Below are 20,422 nucleotides of genomic sequence, written 5' to 3' on the forward strand. Positions count from 1 at the left end.
GTCTGCTTCTATCCTCCCTAGGCCTTACCTGTGGCAAACCAAGCCCCTGGAGTTCCTGTCACTGAGGGAAAACAGTACAGTCAGCCATGCAGATGCAGACAGACACTATAAAAATCAAAGTTCAACTGTTTCTTCTGCACAACATGGTACAAAGGAGAGCTTATTCCAGGAAGAAGGGTATCTCTGAGTCACAGAGTATCTAAAGACCCTACACTGTATGCAAGACAGCAAAAGAGACACAGATGTATAGAACAGACTTTTGGACTCTGTGGGAGAGGGAGAGGGTGGGATGATTTGGGAGAATGGCATTGAAACATGTATACTATCATGTAAGAAACGAATCACCAGTCTAGGTTTGATACAGGATACAGGATGCTTGGGGCTGGTGCACTGGGATGACCCAGAGAGATGATATGGGGAGAGAGGTGGGAGAGGGGTTCAGGATTGGGAACTCATGTACACCCATGGCATATTCATGTCAATGTATGGCAAAACCAATACAGTATTGTAAAAATAAAAAATAAAAAGACCCTACACTAGATTCAAAAAGGAAAAAAAAAAAGACTGGAAAATATCCTGCAACCTAAGTCATCTGCAGCCTAAGATCTTAGAAATACAAACAGGTATAACCACATATGCTCAAGAGTTTGACAAACGAGGTTCACCAAAAATTAACTGGAAAGACCCCAAGCTAACATGCATTGCATGGAAAGCTTCCAGCAAACTGATTAAGTATAAGAATGTATGGAGTTCATTAAACTGTCAACTCTGTCCCGATAAAAGAATTTTTTAAAAAAGACTAAAGTTTTAATTAAAAAGAAAATGAAAACTCATAAAAGTGGTACTGATTCTACTGAAAATTATACTTTCAGGAACCTAAGAGATGATTAATCCCATTTCAAAGAAAAGAAACTGAGATGTTGATAACATAAAGTCCGCGGGTACACAGCTATCAGGTGACACAGCTGCATCTATACCTAAATTTCTTTTACTTGTAAGGACAGTGTTCAATCAACTATGGGATATTTGTCTCTCACAGTTCAAATAAAGAAGGTAAATTCATATATTTAAGTTTATCCTTGTTAGGTAGTTAAAATAGGAAACAGAGGAGTCCAGAATGGTGGTGGCTAAAAGATAAGGAAGGGAAAAGCCCGTGAAAATAAAACAAAGGAAGGTCCAAGGACCAGAGTGAGGACCTCAGGTAGAACAAACAGCACTCCTGGCTAGCCCAATTTACATAGGGCAGGCCCAGGGGGAGGGAAAAACATATAAAAAGAGGAGCCAAAGGGCTGGCTCTCCCCCTCGGCCCCCCGCCCCATGCGCTGAGCTGTGACAACACCGAGGGCTTTAATGTCCATCACTCCAAATCTTTGTTGTGATGAGACAGAACCGTGGAGCATACACTCGCCTGACATCCTCATGACCACAAGTGGCAGCAAACAAATAAAAATATATACTTTCCTTCTCTAAGAACCTGACTTGGAACATTCTACAAGCTGACTTTGGAACATTCTAGAAGCTCTGCAAGGGAGCAATGGCTACTAGACTTTATTAAAGACAAAGAGCTAGTTTGGGGCACACTGGCAAGACCATGAGTTGTAGAGTCAGTAAGACCCAAGTATAAGTCCCAGTCACAGTACTCCCAGAGTGATCTTCAGTTCAGTTCAGTTCAGTCGCTCAGTCGTGTCCAATTCTTCGCAAACTCCATTTGAGTAAACCCCAGAGTTTACTCAAACTCATATCCATTGAGTTGGTGATGCCATCCAACCATCCCATCCTCTGTCATCCCCTTCTCCTCCTGCTTTCAATCTTCCCCAGCATCAGGGTCTTTTCAAATGAGTCATTTCTTCACATCAGGAGGCCAAAGTACTGTAGTTTCAGTTTCAGCATCAGTCCTTTCAATGAATATTCAGGACTGATTTCCTTTAGGATGGACTAGTTGGATCTTCTTGCAGTCCAAGGGACTCTCAAGAGTCTTCTCAACACCGTAGTTCAAAAGCAACAATTCTTCATGAGTGATCTTAAGACACATCTTTACCTTAGGATCTCTGAGAAACAGTTTTCTAGTACAAAGACTTCTTTCATAAAGCTACTATAAAGGCTAAATGATTTCATTCATATTCACCCAGCTATGTGTTAAGAAGTGAATGGCTAAGCCACAACCTTTTGTTCACTGTGAGGGTGCAGGAGAAGAGGGTAGGGAAGAAGCTATCCTGGCCAAAAAAACAAGTTTAATCTTTTCCTCATAAACATACTAATCACAAGTTTCCCGGGAAACAAGAAAGGTAAATCTGCTACAATGAGAGGCCTCATCTATGAGATGCTAATATGATATACTAGGTTTGTTTACAGTCTATGAATTTAAGAGGTTGGTCTCTGAGGTCAGCTTTATAACTAAACCAATGGTCTATCTGTGTAAGTGATAAACCTTATATATCACTTAGAGACTTTGAGGTTAATCTGAGCCAGAGCACAACCTGATGTGTCAAAAATGCATCTGTGGAGAGTGATGGAGGTCCCAGACCTTTTCCCACTTCACCTATACCTTGCAATTACCTTTGTACTTGAAATTACATATCAGTGAAGCTTGATATTAGGTGTGGGAGGCAGCTTCTAAATTACTGGCTCCCGATACAGCAATATTGCTGGGAGATTATCAATAACCTCAGAAATACAGATGATATCACCCTTATGGCAGAAAGCAAAAACTTAAAGGGCCTCCTGAAGAAGGTGAGAGGAGAGTGAAAAAGCTGGCTTAAAACTCAACATTTAAAAAACTAAGCTTATGTTTTCCAGTCCCATCACTTCATGGCAAACAGATGGGGAAACCATGGAAACAGTGACAGACTTCATTTTCTTGGGCTCCAAAATCACTGCAGATAGTGACTGTAGTCATGAAATTAAAAGATGCCTGCTCCTTGGAAGGAAAGCTATGACCAACCTAGAGAGCATATTAAAAAGCAGAGATACCATTTTGCCGACAAAGGTCCATACAATCAAAGCAATAGTTTTTCCAGTTGTCATGTATGGATGTGAGAGTTGGACTATGAAGAAAGCTGAGCGCTGAAGAATTGATGCTTTTGAACTGTGATGTTGGAGAAGGCTCTTGAGCATCCCTTGGACTGCAAGGAGATCAAACCAGTCAATCCTAAAGAAAATCAATCCTGAATATTCATTGGAAGGACTGATGCTGAAGCTGAAGCTCCAATACTTGGCCACCTGATGCGTAGAGCCGATTCATTAGAAAAGACCCTGATGCTGGGAAAGATTAAAAGCAAGAGGAGAAGGAGACAACAGAGGATGAGATGGTTAGATGGCATCACCGACTCAATGGACATGAGTTTGAGCAAGCTCCAAGAGATGGTGAAGGATAGGAATGTCTGGTGTGTGCAGTCCATGGGGTCGCAAAGAGTCAGACATGACTGACTGACTGAACAACAACAAATACAGTAAGTTCCCTACGTCTGAACCTTCTAGTTGTAACTTTTCAAAGTGAAAATACATTTGCATGTCCAATCACAAAAGTTAGTTCATGTGTCTGGTGCACACTCTCATATGCAGGCATCCTCTACCAATGGTTGCACTTCATAGTGTATTTTACTATACAGTATTGTATAGTATCTTTATTTCAAACCAGATCTGCAAGAGGACATCTTCACTGTATTCCTTGCTGTGGAACACAAGGAGCTTACTAATGAAGGCCTGATGGAACTGGAGGCTAAGAGAAAGGATGAAGAGAGACAACAGGAAGAAGTAACTGAAGACCAAAGAGATTTACATAGCAGGAAATGGCAGGGACATTTCCTTTATCTGAGGAAACACTGTTAGTTTTTGAAGCACAGGACCCAAATGTAGAACAGTACACAAAGGTTGCAGCAGTTGTTCAGAATGCAATCCTTTGTTACCATGTCATCTATGACCAAAAAAGAGTGCTACTACCTAGACATCACTGGATCATATTTTTCAAGAAGGTAAACAGAACTGAATCCCGCAAGGAACCAGAACCTGGACCATCAAGGTCAGGCATGAGTGAAACTGCAGCTTGCCCTCCATCTCCTATTGCTGAAGATCCTTCAGCTCTACCATCTCCCACTGCCTCTCCCTTTTCCAGCTAGTAACTCTTCTTACCTGTTTACTTGATGCCAGCCCCGGTATGCCAGCTGTTATACCATACTACTGTACTTTTTAAGGTACAATACTACAGGATTTAAAACGTTTTCTTTGTTTTTTGTGTTTCTTTCTTAAGTATTATTCATGTGAAATGTAATATAAACCTATTATAGTACAATTCTGTATAGCTGATTGTGTTAGTTGGGTACCTAGGCTAACTTTGATGGACTCACGAACAAACCAGACTTATGAATGTGCTTTCAGAACAGAACTCATTTGTATATAGGGGACTTACTATAATCTGGGCCTCCTGGCCAAGATGAAGTGTTGACATTGGTCTTAGGTTTGACAGTTGCAAAGGCAACAAAAGCAAAAACAAACGAGAAAAGAAAACCATCAACAAAACAAAAATGTAACCTATTAAATGGGAAAAATATTTGCAAACCACATACCTGATAAGGTTTATAACAACCAAAATGTTCAAGAAACTCACACAATAGCAAAAACCAAACAATCTAACTCAAAAAATGGGCAAAGAACTTGAGTAGACATCTTTTTCAAAGAAGACATACAAATGGCCAACAGGTACATGAAAAGGTTCTCAACATACTAGTAATTAGAGAAATGTAAATCAAAACTACTATAAGATATCACCTCACATCTGTCAGAATGGCTATTATACAAAACATTGGACATGACAAGTATTGGCAAGAATGTGGAGAAGCGAACCCTTATGCCCTGCTGGTGGAAATGTAAATTGGTGCAGTCAGTACAGAAAACTACCATCATACGATCCAGCAATTCCACTTCTGGGTATTTATCCAAAAAAAAACAAAAACACTAACCTACAGAATCTGTTCTCTATGTCTGCGTCTCCATTGCTGCCCTGAAAATAAGTTCATCAGTACCATCTTTCTAGATTCCATATATATGTGCTAAAACACGATATTTGTTTATCTCTTTCTGAATTACTTCACTCTGTATAATAGGCTTTAGGTTCATCCACCCCATTAGAACTGAATCAAATGTGTTCCTTTTAATGGCTAAGTAGTATTCCATTGTATATATGTACCACAGTTTCTTTAGCCATTCATCTGTCAAAGGACGTTTAGGTTGCTTCAATGTCTTAGTTATAGAAAATGGTGCTGCAATGAACACTGGGGTACATATAACAATTTAGAGGGGTGGGAAAGGGTGGGAGGTGGGATGAAGGTTCAAGAGGAAGGAGACATTTATACACCTATGGCTAATTCATGTTGATGTATGGCAGAAATCAAACCTACATTCTGAAGCAATTATCCTTCAATTAAAAATAAATAAATTTTTAAAAAATATTAACTCAAGATATATGCACCCCCATGTTCACTGCAGCATTATTTACAATAGCCAAGATATGGAAACAACCTTAGTGTTCACCAATGGATACACAGATAAAGAAGATGGGTGTGTGCGTGTATTAGTTGTGTCTGATTCTTTGCAACCCCATGGACTGTAGCCCAACAGGCTCCTCTGTCCATGGAACTCTCCAGGCAAGAATACCAGAGTGGGTAGCCATTCCCTTCGCCAGGGGATCTTCCCAACTCAGAGATAAACCCAGGTCTCCTGTATTGTAGGCAAGATTCTTTATCATCTGAGCCACCAGGGAAGGCGTGTGTGTGTGTGCATGCGTGCGTGCATGCGTGTGTCTAAGCGTGTGTCTGTGTGTGTGTGTGTGTGTGTGTGTGTGTGTAAAAGTAAAGTCCATGCTGTAAAAAACAATATTACACAGGAACCTGGACTGTTAAGTCCACAAATAGAGGTAAATTGGAAGTGGTGAAGCAGATAATGGCAAGGGTAACTAAACATCAACATTTTAGGAATCAGTGAACTAAAATGGATAGGGATGGGCAGATTTAATTCAGACAACCATTATATCCATTACTGTGGGCAAGAATCCCTTCGAAGAAATGGAGTAGCCTTCACAGTCAACAAGAGAGTCAGAAATGCCCTACTTGGCTGCAATCCCCAAATGACAGAATGATCTCAGTTTGTTTCCCTGGCAAAACATTCTACATCAGCGTAGCCCATGTTTATGCCCCAACCACTAATGCCAAAGAAGCTGAAGGTGAACAGTTCTATGAAGACAAACAAGACCTTCTGGGACTAACACCAAAAAAAAGATGTCCTTTTCATCATATGGGACTAGAATGCAAAAGTAAGAAGTCAAGAGATACCTGGCGTTAATAGGCAAGTTTGGCCTTTAGAATTGCCAAACTACCCTATTACTCCAGGTATCACTTGACTAGCTCAGCTGGTAAAGAATCCACCAGCAATGCAGGAGATCCCGGATCAATTCCTGGATCAGGAAGATCCACCGGAGAAAGGATAGGCTACCCATTCCAGTATTCTTGGGCTTCCCTGGTGGCTCAGCAAGTAAAGAATCCACCTGCAATGTGGGAGGCCTGGGTTCGATCTCTGGGTTGGGAAGATCCCCTAGAGAAAGGAATGGCTACCCACTCCAGTATCCTGGCCTAGAGAATTCCATGGAGCGTATAGTCCATGGGGTCTCAAAAAGTCAGACACAACTGAGCGATTTTCACTTTCACTTCACTTTTTACTTTCACTTTTGGCCTTAGACTTCAAAATTAAACAGGGCGAAGGCTAACAAAGCTTTGCCAAGAGAACACACTGGAAATAGCAAACACCCTCTTTCAACAAAACAAGAGATGATGCTATACATGGACATCACCAGACAGTCAATACTGAAATCAGATTGATTATATTCTTTGCAGCCAAAGATGGAGAAGCTGTTTAAAGTCAGAAAAAGCAAGACCTGGACCTGACTGTGGCTCAGATCATGAGCTCCTTATAGCAAAATTCAGGCTCAAATTGAAGAAAGAAGGGAAAACCACTTCAGCCATTCAGATAAGACCAAAATCAAATACCTTATGATTATACAGTGGAAGTGACAAATAGATTCAAGGAGTTAGATCTGGTAGACAGAATGTGTGAAGAACTATGGATGGAGCTTCACAACATTGTACAGGAGTCAGTGACTAAAACCATGCCCCCAAAAAATGCAAGAAGGCAAAGCAGTTGGCTGAGGAGGCCTTACAGATAGCTGAGGAAAGAAGAGAAGTGAAAAGTCTAAGGAGAAAAGGAAAGGTATACCCAACTGAATGCAGAGTTCCAGAGAATAGCAAGGAGAGATAAGCAGCCTTCTTAAGTGAACAGTGCAAAGGAATAGAGAAAAACAATAGAATGGGAAAGACAACAGATCTCCTCAAGAAAACTGGAGATACCGAGGGAACATTTCATGTAGAGATGAACACAATAAAGGAAAGAAACAGCAAAGCCCTAACAGAAGCAGAGGAATTGGCAAGGATACACAAAAGAACTACACAAAAAGGTCTGAGTGACCCAGATAACCACAATGGTGTGGTCACTCACCTAGAGCCAGATATTCTGGAGTGTAAAGTCAAGTGGGCGGAAGCATTACTATGAACAAAGCTAGTAGAGGTGATGGAATTCCAGTTGAACTATTTCAAATCCTAAAAGATGACGCCATTAAAGTGGTGTACTTAATATGCCAGCAAATTTGGAAAATGCAGCAATGGCCAAAGGACTGGAAAAGGTCAGTTATTATTCCAATCCCAAAGAAAGGTAATGCTAAAGAATGTTCAAACTACCACACAACTGTGCTTATTTCACATGCTAGCAAGGTTATGCTCAAAATCCTTCAAGCTGGGCTTCAACAGTATATCAACTGAGAACTTCCAGATATACAAACTGGGTATAGAAAAGGTAGAGGAACCAGAGAAGAAATTGCCAACATCTGTTGGATCATAGATAAAACAAGAGAATTCCAGAAAAAACAAGAGAATTCCAGAAAAAACAACTATTTCTGCTTCATTGACTATGCTAAAGCCTTTGACTGTGTGGACCATAATAAACTGTGGAAAATTCTTAAACAGATGGGAACACCAGACCACCTTACTTGTCCTGAGAAACGTATATGCAGGTCAAAAAGCAAAAGTTAGAACTGGACATGGAACAAGGAACTGGTTCAAAATTGGGAAAGTAGTACGGCAAGGCTGTATACTGTCACCCTGTTTATTTAATTTCTATGCAGAGTACATCATGCAAAATGGTGGGTTGGATGACTCATACACTGGCATCAAGATTGCCAGTAGAAATATCAACAACCTCAGATATGCAGATGATACCACTTTAACAGCAGAAAGTGAAGAAGAACTAAAGAGCCTTTTGACAAGAGTGAAAGAGGAAAGTGAAAAAGCTGGCTTCAAACTCAACATTCAAAAAACTATGATCATGGCATCCGGTACCATCACTTCATGGCAAACAGATGGGAAAACAATGGAAACAGTGACAGACTTTATTTTCTTGGCTCCAGTATCATTGCAGAAGGTGACTGCAATTAAAAGATGCTTGCTCCTCGGAAGAAAAGCTATTAACAAACCTAGACAGTGTATTAAAAAACAGAGACATCACTTTGCCAACAAAGGTCCACAGAGTCAAAGCTATGGTTTTTCCTGGCTCGGGAAGATCCTCTGGAGAAGGAAATGGCAACCCACTCCAGTATTCTCGCCTGGAGAATCCCATGGACAGAGGAGCCTGGCAGGCTACAGTCCATGGGATCACAAGAGTCAGACACAACTTAGCAACTAAATCACCACACCACCATGTATGGATTTGAGAGTTGACCATAAAGAAGGCTAAGCACCAAAGAATTGATGCTTTCAAATCACAGTGCTGGAGAAGACTCCTGTAAGTCCCTTGGACAGCAATGAGATCAAACTAGTCAGTCCTGTAAGAAATCAACCCTGAATATTCACTGGAAGGACTGCTGCCGAAGCTGATGCTCCAATATTTGGCCACCTGATGCAAATAGTGGACTCGCTGGAAAAGATCCTAATGCTGGGAATGATTAAGGGCAGGAGAGACGGGGGCAACAGATGGTTGGACGCTATCACCAACTCAATGAACACAATAAGCTTGAGCAAACTTGGGAGATAGTGAAGGATGAGGGCGCTGGAATGCTGCAGTTCGTGAGGCCACAAGGAATCGCACACAACTTAGGGATCGAATAACAACAAGAGAGTAGATATTAAAAGTTTTCTTTACAAAAAAAAAAAAATTTGTAAGTATATATGGTAACAGATGTTAGACATATTTTGATGGTTATTTTGCAAAATATACCAATACTGAATTGTTATGCTGTATGCCTAAACTAATATGTTGTATTCAATAATTAAATAAAGATGGAGTGTGACTTCTGAGTCTGGGTCATAAAAGACACTGCTGTTTACACCTTACTCCTTCTTCCCCTCTCATGTGCTCTCTCTGATGAGGCCAACAGACACATAGTGAGATGCCATCTGAAGAGGAGGGCCAGTGGAAAGGAACTGGAAGACACCTCTGACCAACAGCCATCAAGAGAACAAATCTTGTCAACAAGCACATGAGCTTGGAAAGAAAGAGACCCCCAGTTGAGTCTCAAGGTACCTGTTATACCTTGACTTCAGCCTTATGACAGACCAAGAGCCAAAGGGCCCTGATGAGCCACACCTGTATTCCTAAACTACAGAAACCATGGGATAATATACGATTCTTGCTTCAGGTAACTATGTTGTAGGGTAGTTCATTACACCACAATAGATAATTAACATGTCATCTCTGGTTCATGAGTCTGATTTGAGGAACTAATTGTGTTATCTCAAGTGCCTACTCCATTCCAGGCTTTGTTCTAAGCTCTCTGAGAATAACAAGTAGAAAAGCTCTTTTGCCTTTGTGGAGCTTACATTCTAGTAAAAAGAAAGAGAAAAAACAATAAATATAATTAATTAATGCTCTAGGATATTTGAAGGTGTTAAGTGTTACGGACTCCAAAATCACTGCAGATGGTGATTGCAGCCATGAAATTAAAAGACGCTTAGTCCTTGGAAGAAAAGTTATGACCAACCTAGATAGCATATTCAAAAGCAGAGACATTACTTTGCCGACTAAGGTCTGTCTAGTCAAGGCTATGGTTTTTCCAGTAGTCATGTATGGATGTGAGAGTTGGACTGTGAAGAAGGCTGAGCGCCGAAGAATTGATGCTTTTGAACTGTGGTGTTGGAGAAGACTCTTGAGAGTCCCTTGGACTGCAGGAGATCCAACCAGTCCATTCTGAAGGAGATCAGCCCTGGGATTTCTTTGGAAGGAATGATGCTAAAGCTGAAACTCCAGTACTTTGGCCACCTCATGCGAAGAGTTGACTCATTGGAAAAGACTCTGATGCTGGGAGGGATTGGGGGCAGGAGAAGAAGGGGACGACAGAGGATGAGATGGCTGGATGGCATCACTGACTCGATGGACGTGAGTCTGAGTGAACTCCGGGAGTTGGTGATGGACAGGGAGGCCTGGCATGCTGCAATTCATGGGGTTGCAAAGAGTCAGACACGACTGAGCGACTGAACTGAACTGAACTGAACTGAAGTGTTATGGAAAAAAGAAAATATAAGAGCATGGTAAAGAGGAGTGTTGGGGCAGTATAAAGAAAGACAGCCATGTGGATACTTGAGGAAAAAGCACTCCTGTGGAAGAAACAGAATATAAAGGTTCTGAGGCAAAAACATGCCTGGCTTCTAAACAGCAAGACCAGTGAAAAACAAGGGAACAAGAGGAGGCTAATAGGAATCGAGATTGTAGAGGGGTTCAGGAGTATAGACCCATTAAACTTCTGCTCTGAGTGAAAAAGGAAGCCATGAAAGGAATGACAAGACCTGACTTGTATTTTCGCTTTTTGCGTGTTGTGTTCACCCTCTATGTTGCCACCAATACCCTTTTCCGAAATACAACTTACTTGTGTTTTTAACGGATCGCTCTGTCTGCTGTGTTGAGAACAGAAAGCAGGAAAACAAGCAGGAAGTGCTAGGAAATAAAAGACTCCTAAGAAATATCCAATAAATAGCAAGGAGAGCTAAGAAAGCCTTCCTAAGTCAACAATGCAGAGAAATAAAGGAAAACAATAAAATGGGAAAGACTAGCAATCTCTTCAAGAATATTAGAGATACCATGGGAACATTTCATGCAAAGATGGGCTCAATAAAGGACAGAAATGGTAGGGACCTAACAGAAGCAGAAGATATTGAGAAGAGGTGACAAATAAATACAGAAGAACTATACAAAAAAAGATCTTAATGACCCAGATAACCACAATAGTGTGATCACTCACTTAGAGCCAGACATCTTGGAGTGTGAAGACAAGTCGGCCTTGGGAAGCATCACGAGGAACAAAGTTAGTAAAGGTGACAGAATTCCACGTGAGCTGTTTCAAATCCTTAAAGATGATGCCATTAGAGTGCTCTGCTCAATATGCCAGCAAATAAGGAAAAAGCCGTAGCCACAGGACTGGAAAAGATCAGTTTTCATTCAATCCCAAAGAAAGGCAATGACAAAGAATGCTCAAACTACTGCACAACTGCAGTCATTTCACATACTAGCAAGGTTATGCTCAAAATTCTCCAAGTCGGGCTTCAACAGTACAGGAACTGAGAACTTCCAGATGTACAAGCTTTTTAGAAAAGGCAAAGGAACCAGAGATCAAATTGCCAACATCTGCTGGATCACAGAAACAGCAAGAGAATTCCAGAAAAACATCTACTTCTGCTTCACTAACTACACTAAAGCCTTTGACTGTGTGGATCACAACAAACTGTGGAAAATTCTTAAAGAGATGGGAATACCAGTCCACCCAACCTGCCTCCTGAGAAACCTCTTTGCAGGTCAAAAAGCAAAAGTTAGAACTGGACGTGGAACAACAGACTGGTTCAAAATTGGGAAAGGAGTACATCAAGGCTGTACATTGTCACCCTGCTTATTTAACTTTATGCAGATTCATCATGCGAAATGCTGGGCTGGATGAAGCACAAGCTGGAATCAAGATTGCTGGGAGAAATATCAATAACCTCAGATACACAGATGACACCATCTTTATGGCAGAAAGAAAAGAGGAACTAAAGAACCTCTTGATGAAGGTCAAGAGGAGAGTGAAAAAGTTGGCTTAAAACTCAACATTCAAAAAACTAAGATCATGGCATTGAGTCCCATCACGTCATGGCAAATAGATGGGGAAAAAATGGAAACAGTGACAGACCTTATTTTCTTGGACTTCAATATCACTGCAGATGGTGGCTTCAGCCATGAAATTAAAAGATGCTTGCTCCTTAGGAGAAAAGCTATGACCAACCCAGAGAGCATACTAAAAACAAAGGTCTGTCTAGTCTAAGCTATGCTTTTCCCAGTAGTCATGAACAGATGTGACAGTTGGACCATAAAGAAGGCTGAGCACCAAAGAATTGATGCTTTTGAACTGTGATGCTGGAGAAAACTTCTGAGAGTCCCTTGGACTGCAAGGAGATCAAACCAGTCAAGCCTAAAGGAAATCAATTCTGAATATTCATTAGAAGGACTGATGCTGAAACTGAAGCTTCAATATTTAGGCCACCTGATGCGAAGAACTGACTCATGGGAAAAGACCTGATGCTAGGGAAGATTGAGCAGGAGGGGATGACAAAGTATGACATGATTGAATGGCATCACTGACTCAATGGACATAAGTCTGAGCAAGCTCTGTGAGATGGTGAAGGACAGTAAAGCCTGGCACGCTGCAGTCCATGGGGTCACAAGGAGTTGGACATGACTGAGTGAGTAAACCACAAGAAATGTCAGCCCCTTTATCTATCTCTATAGCTATAGTGGTCATAGCCTAACCCAGCTCAATGCTTTTTGATGCAAAATAAAGGATTTGTCTTGCCCTTTTTTAAAGCTTTAAATTGTAGATAACAACAAAAAAGGAAGAAGGCCATTTGAAGAAGCACCAGTCTCTAGGAGGAGTGGTCTAAAGTTAGGATCTTCAGTCAAGGGAAGAATCAAAGCAGTAGGAATTTTCACTGCTGCTGCTGCTACTAAGTCACTTCAGTCGTGTCCAACTCTGTGCGACCCCCATAGACGGCAGCCCACCAGGCTCCCCCATCCCTGAGATTCTCCAGGCAAGAACACTGGAGTGGGTTGCCATTTCCTTCTCCGATAAATGCATGAAAGTGAAAAGAGAAAGTGAAGTCGTTCAGTCGTATCCGACTCTTAGCGACCCCATGGACTGCAGCCTAGCAAAGATTATTCCTAAGATAAACACAGTATGCTTCAATAAATTAATGCTCATGCAAATTGTCTTTTCACTTTTATTACTTCAATTTACAAACCAATTAAAAACACTATTTTAAAAATTCTCATTATCTATTCCATAAAATACTAGTATTTTCCACAAATAAACCATGAACTCTTCACCAGTTATCACATCAGAAATTTTAACTACTTCCCATCTTCGTATTTGCTGTGGCTGAGTATGCAATGCAAAGAACTAGCTTCTGCTGCCCCCTACTGGAACCACATTTTGCTACCTAACAGTCCCACAAATAAAATCTGAGATTCACTAGACACAGCCAGAAAGGTAAGACTCAGTTGAAATATTGCTGGAATTTTACCACTACTCTGAAAAACCAAACAGTATCTTTTACCTACAAATTCTAAACTGTTTATATATACACAGTTACATATATATAAATTCCCGTCTTACACCCACAGACCCCTACTTCCCAAAAAGCATTTTAAAAATTAGGAGTATACAATGTGTAAGGATTTTCATTCCCAAATCTTTTTATTTTCAACTGAGCATTTTTATAAGAAAGAGAAGAGCTTTGTTTTATGAGTACCAAAACCTACAAGCCCTAAAGACATTTGCCTTTAAGCGGCAGAATGTATTGCAGGACAGAGCTTTATAAAACTGCATTCATTTCCTTGCCTCTCTTGCCTCTAAATGAAACCATTTTGTTAAAAGGGGTGTGGACAGTTAAGAAAAATAGAAATTTCTCTAAATTGCTAAAGATCAAAAGAATTTTAAATAGGTGAATAAATTAAAACAGAAAAAGCTCTTAAGGCAGCAAGTACCTAAATCACCATTTATTTTTAGCTAAAATACAGAAAGGGAAAAAAAGGATTCCCCCAAACTGTAGCTATTTTGCCACACTGAATGCATTTACCTGTTTTCATATATTATAGTTCACTTTCCAAAGCAAGCACTATATGGCAATCTAACTTTAATTACAGCATATACAGGATTTTCATTAGTTTCAAATTTTAATTTAGCCTTTATTCAATTCAATTATCCAGTCTGATGGCCCATGAAACTTTCTAATTATCTCTAAGTCCATTAACAACAACTTTTAACTTTTTGCAGTTTGGTTATTTTTTTTTTATTAGACTGCCTAAGGGAAAATAAGCATTATATATGACGAACTTTTCCACTAATTATACATCTAAAACAATCAACTGAAAATATTTTTAATTGGTTACAAAGGGTCAAACAGGCTTGTACTTTCAAAATTAATGACCATAACAGAAACTACATTACAATAGTTTTTCAAATTGATATTCTCTCTCCAAACACAATCATTGTGATGTTGTACCACCTCTTCATCTCCACAGTTAAAACCAATTTAATGCTCACCATGGCATGTTCAAGTATGTAAGATTTTTAACAACTCTCCAGGAACACAAGCACCCTGAAATATCTCCCCTTCTTGGATCCTTTTCTGATATACTGAGATATCCAATAATCTTCATACAGGATGGATAATTTTAAAACACTGCTAAATGTATTCTACAAAGTAATCAGTTTACCCTGTTCATGCCCACATAACTGGCACATCTAAAAAGTCTGTCTGGCCTTGTCCAATACAGTAATGATAGATGATATCCACCTATCCAGAGGCCCACAAGGCCACAAAATGCAAATGTGTGCATGGGTACATGTAAAAATTCATACTGAGGTGAATAAAACAGTGATGAAATATTAACTCCATCAGCCACTAATGATTTCTCTAAATTCACTCACTACAAAAGATAATCCAAAAATGTACCCAACACAAAGACCACTTCTGCACCAGGTACCTTCTTATAAAATGGAAAACAAAGTTGCTGTTCTACCCATGTCCCATTTACTTGGATCCAACTAGAAAACAAAAGGTTAACAGTCTAAAGGCAAATCTGTCTGAATGCACAATGAAATCATACACAAAGCCTAGTTCTAACTCTATTACTTGCTCAAATTATATAATTAATTACAATAAAAAGATTTACTTTTGAATCCTCTAGTACGATCCTATTGTTAAGTAGTTTTATCTTTCACTATTATATTATTCTCTCCTTTCCTTCAGCCCACAGGGTAAATTTGAATCAACTGAAAAATGTTTAAACATTAAAACAGTTCATGAAAATTACACAATAGCTAGGACATGGAAGCAACCTAGATGTTCTGCAACAGATGAATGGATAAGGAAGCTGTGGTACATACACACGATGCAATATTACTCAGCTATAAAAAAAGAACACATTTGAGTCAGTTCTAATGAGGTGGATGGAACTGGAGCCCATTACACAGAGTGAAGTAAGACAGAAAGAGAAACACCAATATAGCATATTAATGCATATATATGAAAGTTAGAAAGGCGGTAATGACAACCCTATATGAGAGACAGTAAAAGAGACACAGATGTAAAGAATGGACTTTTGGATGTGGGAGAAGGCGAGGGTGGGATGATATGAGAGAACAGCATTGAAACATATTTATTACCATGTGTAAAACTGATGACCAGTGCAAATTTGATGCAGGAAGCAGGGCACCCAAAGCTGGTGCTCTGGGACAACCCGGAGGGGTGGGGTGGGGAGGGAGGTGGGAAGGGGGTTCAGGATGGTGGGACACATGTACACCCATGGCTGATTCATGTTGATGTATGGAAAAAACCACCACAATATTGTAAAGTAATTAGCCTCCAATTAAAATAAATTAATTTAAAAAAAACAGTTCATGAAAATTAGAAAATAAATAGGAAGAAGAAACTCTATACTTTGTTAAGGTATAGAACAGGAAAAACTTCCACTTCAGCTGAAACAACAAAACTCACCAAACACAAACAAAAGAATTTTCCCCTATAAAATCATCCAAAAATGGTGAGTACATACATGCTCAGTCACTCAGTCACGTCTGACTCTTTGCAACCCTTTGGACTGTAGCCTGCCAGGCTCCTCTGCCCATGGGATTCTCTAGGCAAGAATACTGGAATGGGATGTGAACAGTGGATACAAAGAAAATTTTAAGAGAACTAACTCCAAAGAGACTTCCTAGATTAGCAAAGGATAGTGGACACTTTCAAACTTGAGTTCATTGGTTGAAATGGGTACAGAACAGGTAGAAGAGCAAGCCTGCTGGCAAATGATGGACTTTCTTAGATGAGGATTTAAATCCTGGGTCTTAAGGATCCTGACATCCCTGGGAACTCATTAAACTGAAGTTAGTGTTTTAAAAATCAGAAATAACTGGTCCATTTAAACCAATAGTTGAAGTCTCTTCCATCATTAAGTAATAATGTCTCATTGACATCTGCATTATAAATACTCATGCATTTCTGAGGAAAGACAATGCAAAACAAAAGAAACAGTTAATCATAACCAATTTGTGGTTAATCATAACCAATCACAACCTTATTGTGACTACTATTTAGGTTGTTGCCAAATTTTTAAAGAGCAAAATGTAATCACATTTAAAGAATCTCATATTTGTATCTAAATGAGGTAAAAATGCCTATCAATAAGCTCACACCTCAACATCCTACAGAATTCCCTGAAAGAAAACTTTCATTAGTGACTCAGAAAGATTACAACCTCTCAGTAGACAAAAATGTCTACTTCTCTTTGTACATTTAAACCCAAGAGAGTTGTCATTTGCTCTCATGACTGGAACAAAATTAGAGATAGAAGGAAATAATCAATCACATTCTACTGTAATTACATATTTTACTGTTTGTATTCCCTCTAGATTTCAAGGTGAAAGATGTCAGAATTGTATCTGTTTTGCTCATTATATTGCCTGCTTGGTACAATGCCTGGCACTTAATATGTATCTGTTAAATCCAGATAGAATAAATGAGTGAGTGAATCTAGATTACTCTCAGTTCTAATGTCTATTTTATGGTTCTATTATATGAACCTATGGTTCTTTGATTCAACAATTTTAAACAAAATGTGTTTTAAACATATACCAATAATATTTGATAGAACTTTCCACAATGATAAAAAGGTTCTATACCTGCTCTGTTCAATATGGTACTAACTACATGTGGTTATAAGCAGTTTAAATGTAACTAGTGTGAATAAGAAACTGAATTTTTAATTTTACTAAATTTAAACTTTAAAAGTCACAGGTTGCAAGGGGCTGCAATACTGCACAGCACCCAGACCATTCATTAAGTTTGGGGAACAATATTTAATTACAGACTAGGGGCTCAGTGTTTGGAGATGCGTAGGGGAAGAATCACATTTTAGAATATGGACATGTAGAATTCTTGAATTTTCTAGTAGTCCCACCTTCAAAAAAATTATCAAGATTAGATGGAATTTGAATCTGAGTTAAAATACAGAGAGATACATGTAGTTAATAGAGAAAAGAATATCTCTTATCAAGTTGCCTCCCAAGAAACTTGTATCTGCCAATCAAGACTGAACCCAGCTGTTTCTCCTCAGTGAAGTTTCCCTTCTCTACTTCCTCCGGAGCTCCACAAAACTTCTGTCAATACCTCTAACACTGTATATGCCTCCACTATAGACTGTTTTAAGGTAACAAACTTCCTTAATGGAATGCACACTATACCTTATTTTTGTGCAGAAGCTACCTCACACATGGCTGGTCTTTCATGCATGGTTACTTAGTGAAAAAAGAATGAAATCTGGGGTCAAAAAAATCTGAGTTCTAGTTCTGTTTCTGCCATATGTTTAGTGATCTTGGGTCTAACTCTTAATTGGTTATTCCCAATTCTTATTACCAATGTCAGTAAGATGAACATCTTTATAGAAACTTTATTTTAAGATTAATTTCTGGATATGAAATTACTGAGGTAAAAGGAAGAACTCTGAAGTACTACCAAAAAGTCAGTAAAGAGACCACCTGCAATGCAGAAGACCGCTTGCAATGCAGGACACTTGCCTGCAATGCAGGAGACCCGGATCTGATCACTGGGTTGGGAAGATCCCCTGGAGAAGGAAATGGCAACCCACTCCAGTATTCTTGCCTGGAGAATCGCATGGACAGAAGAGCCTGGTGGGCTACAATCTATGGGGTCGCAAGAGTTGGACATGACTTAGCAACTAAACCACCATACCACCAAATACTACCCAGAAACATTTATGTATTATTTTTAATTTGTAATTCTACCTGTAGCACACATCTCCCAACTTTACTGAAACCAGAACAGTAATGACATGACATGCTATCCTTTTGATTTATTCATATACCTTTCTTTGCCTTTAATCCCCAAATAACTGACTTTGCTATATTCTTTTCCAGAGAGTTCCCCCACATTTGTGAGCCAACACAGGGTAATTTATCGGGTGATGGAGTGTGGGGGGGTGGTGAAAACAGCACATTTGGGAGTGGTCTCCAGCAGTGCCTGTAATTCCCACACGAAAAAAGGAAAAGAGCAACCTATTATTCAAAACCACCTTCTTGCTTATTAGAACCTGTACCAGAGAAGGTAAGAGCACAGATCTAGACTATAGGAGTCAGACTGCCTGGGTTCAAATTCTGGCTCTACAGATTTTCAAACAAAATGTTTAACGGCTCAAAACACTCAAGTTTTGTCATCTGAAAACAAAGACTGAATAAACAGTCTTATAACTCATCAAAGAGATAATGCTCAGTGAGTAATTCTAATGAAAAGCTCAGTAAGGGAAGAAAGTTAGAACAAGACACTAAAATAAGTCTTCGTGGATTTTTCTCAGCCCTCATCATCAAGTCTCAGCTAAGAGACGTGTAAGAGCTGTCTACGTGATAGCAACCTACATCACAAAAATGTCAGACCAACACTCACCTGAATTCCTCCATTCTTTATTTGCACACAATTAAGAAAGCACATATTTTTACTTCGGTAAAACCAAAAGCACAGATACAGGTCAGCACACCTACCTGGCAGTTCTCCCCGCTCTGTGAATATATGTGTTGGCATCTTCTGGGCAATCAAACTGAAGAACCCAATTTACAGCCGGGAAATCTGTATAGAAGGAACATCAAGTTGAAAAACCAGTTTCAAGATCTGCCCTGCTGTACTATTTTTTATTTTATAATAATTCTTGCCAGGGCTTCCCATCACATCAAACTGATAGATATTATCTGTGAACACTATTAAAAACAAAATTAATTGCATGAACCAAGAGATAATAAACACTTCTCTTTTTTGATCAATTGAACTAAAATTAATGACAATGTTTGAATGTGAAGATTATTTTGTATCTGATAGAGGAGACAGATTACTTTGTGTCACATAAAATAATGAAATACTCAGATAGTTAATAACCTAAAAGAACCACTTCTCGTGAGCTCCCAGTGAACTATGAAACTGATTTAAAAATTTCAATGAAAATTTATTTTCCTGCTATTTCCATCTCCTAAAGATATCTTTTTAAATCCCTCTACCCATTTCCTAGCAGTAATTATTCCATATGTATTTCTGGTTGCAAAAGTTTCCATTCATTTCCAGAGATCCTGGTCTCAACAATTTAAGAGAATTACCTTTAGTCATTTATGGATTCTGCTGTAAGGATTTCAGAACAATTTCTATCACAGACAAAAAAGCTGAGGGAGGCAGGAGGAAAGGAAGGAGGAAGAGAGGGACCGAGGAAGGAAAAAGAAAAAAAAAGAAAGATGTGAAGATCTTTCTTCACATCTAATGGCACCTACGGGTACCTGAAAGTATAAAAACTATCAAACTATCATAAAGTTATATAAGCTATTCAAAAGGAGTGAATCTATTTAAATGGGCGAAACCCAAAAGAAACAAGAGAAAAGATATTTAAAACAACTCTCCTCTTGGGCCTTGAAGTACCAAGTACCTCAGAAGGCAAGAGCATGTTTCAGGGCTATGCATAAGAAGACAGGTTGAAAGCAACACTCAGACTCGCAGGTCCCCTCCTGGTCCTATACACTGGGTCTCCTAAAGAAAAGCTCGTCTTATTCTGGAGAAAGGCTTCAAACCAACACACCAGAGAGACCGGAAGAAAGAGGCACTAGAGCCCTTGAAAACAGGGTACTGAGTGAAGCCGGAGTGGGAGCCCTCTATGTCTACTTCCTAGCCAGGTTTCTATACAGCCAGTAGCAAGCTTAATGTTCTACTCTCGAAAGTGACATATGCTTATCTGGAGAGACTCAATCTTCAAAAAATACTGA

At 39.4% G+C, this 20,422-nt stretch overlaps 1 protein-coding gene across 1 annotated transcript in view; it reads right to left on the reverse strand.

Annotated features, from left to right (window-relative positions):
* The window catches only part of DDX10 (DEAD-box helicase 10), a 311,750-nt gene that overhangs the window by 262,168 nt on the left and 29,160 nt on the right, over positions 1-20,422 (reverse strand). Inside the window, exon 9 of the mRNA XM_018059822.1 lies at positions 19,166-19,250. Coding sequence (XP_017915311.1) covers positions 19,166-19,250 — 85 coding nt within the window. The remainder of the gene's footprint in view (positions 1-19,165; positions 19,251-20,422) is intronic.

Source organism: Capra hircus, chromosome 15 (assembly GCF_001704415.2).
Source record: "Capra hircus breed San Clemente chromosome 15, ASM170441v1, whole genome shotgun sequence".
NCBI lineage: Eukaryota > Metazoa > Chordata > Mammalia > Artiodactyla > Bovidae > Capra > Capra hircus.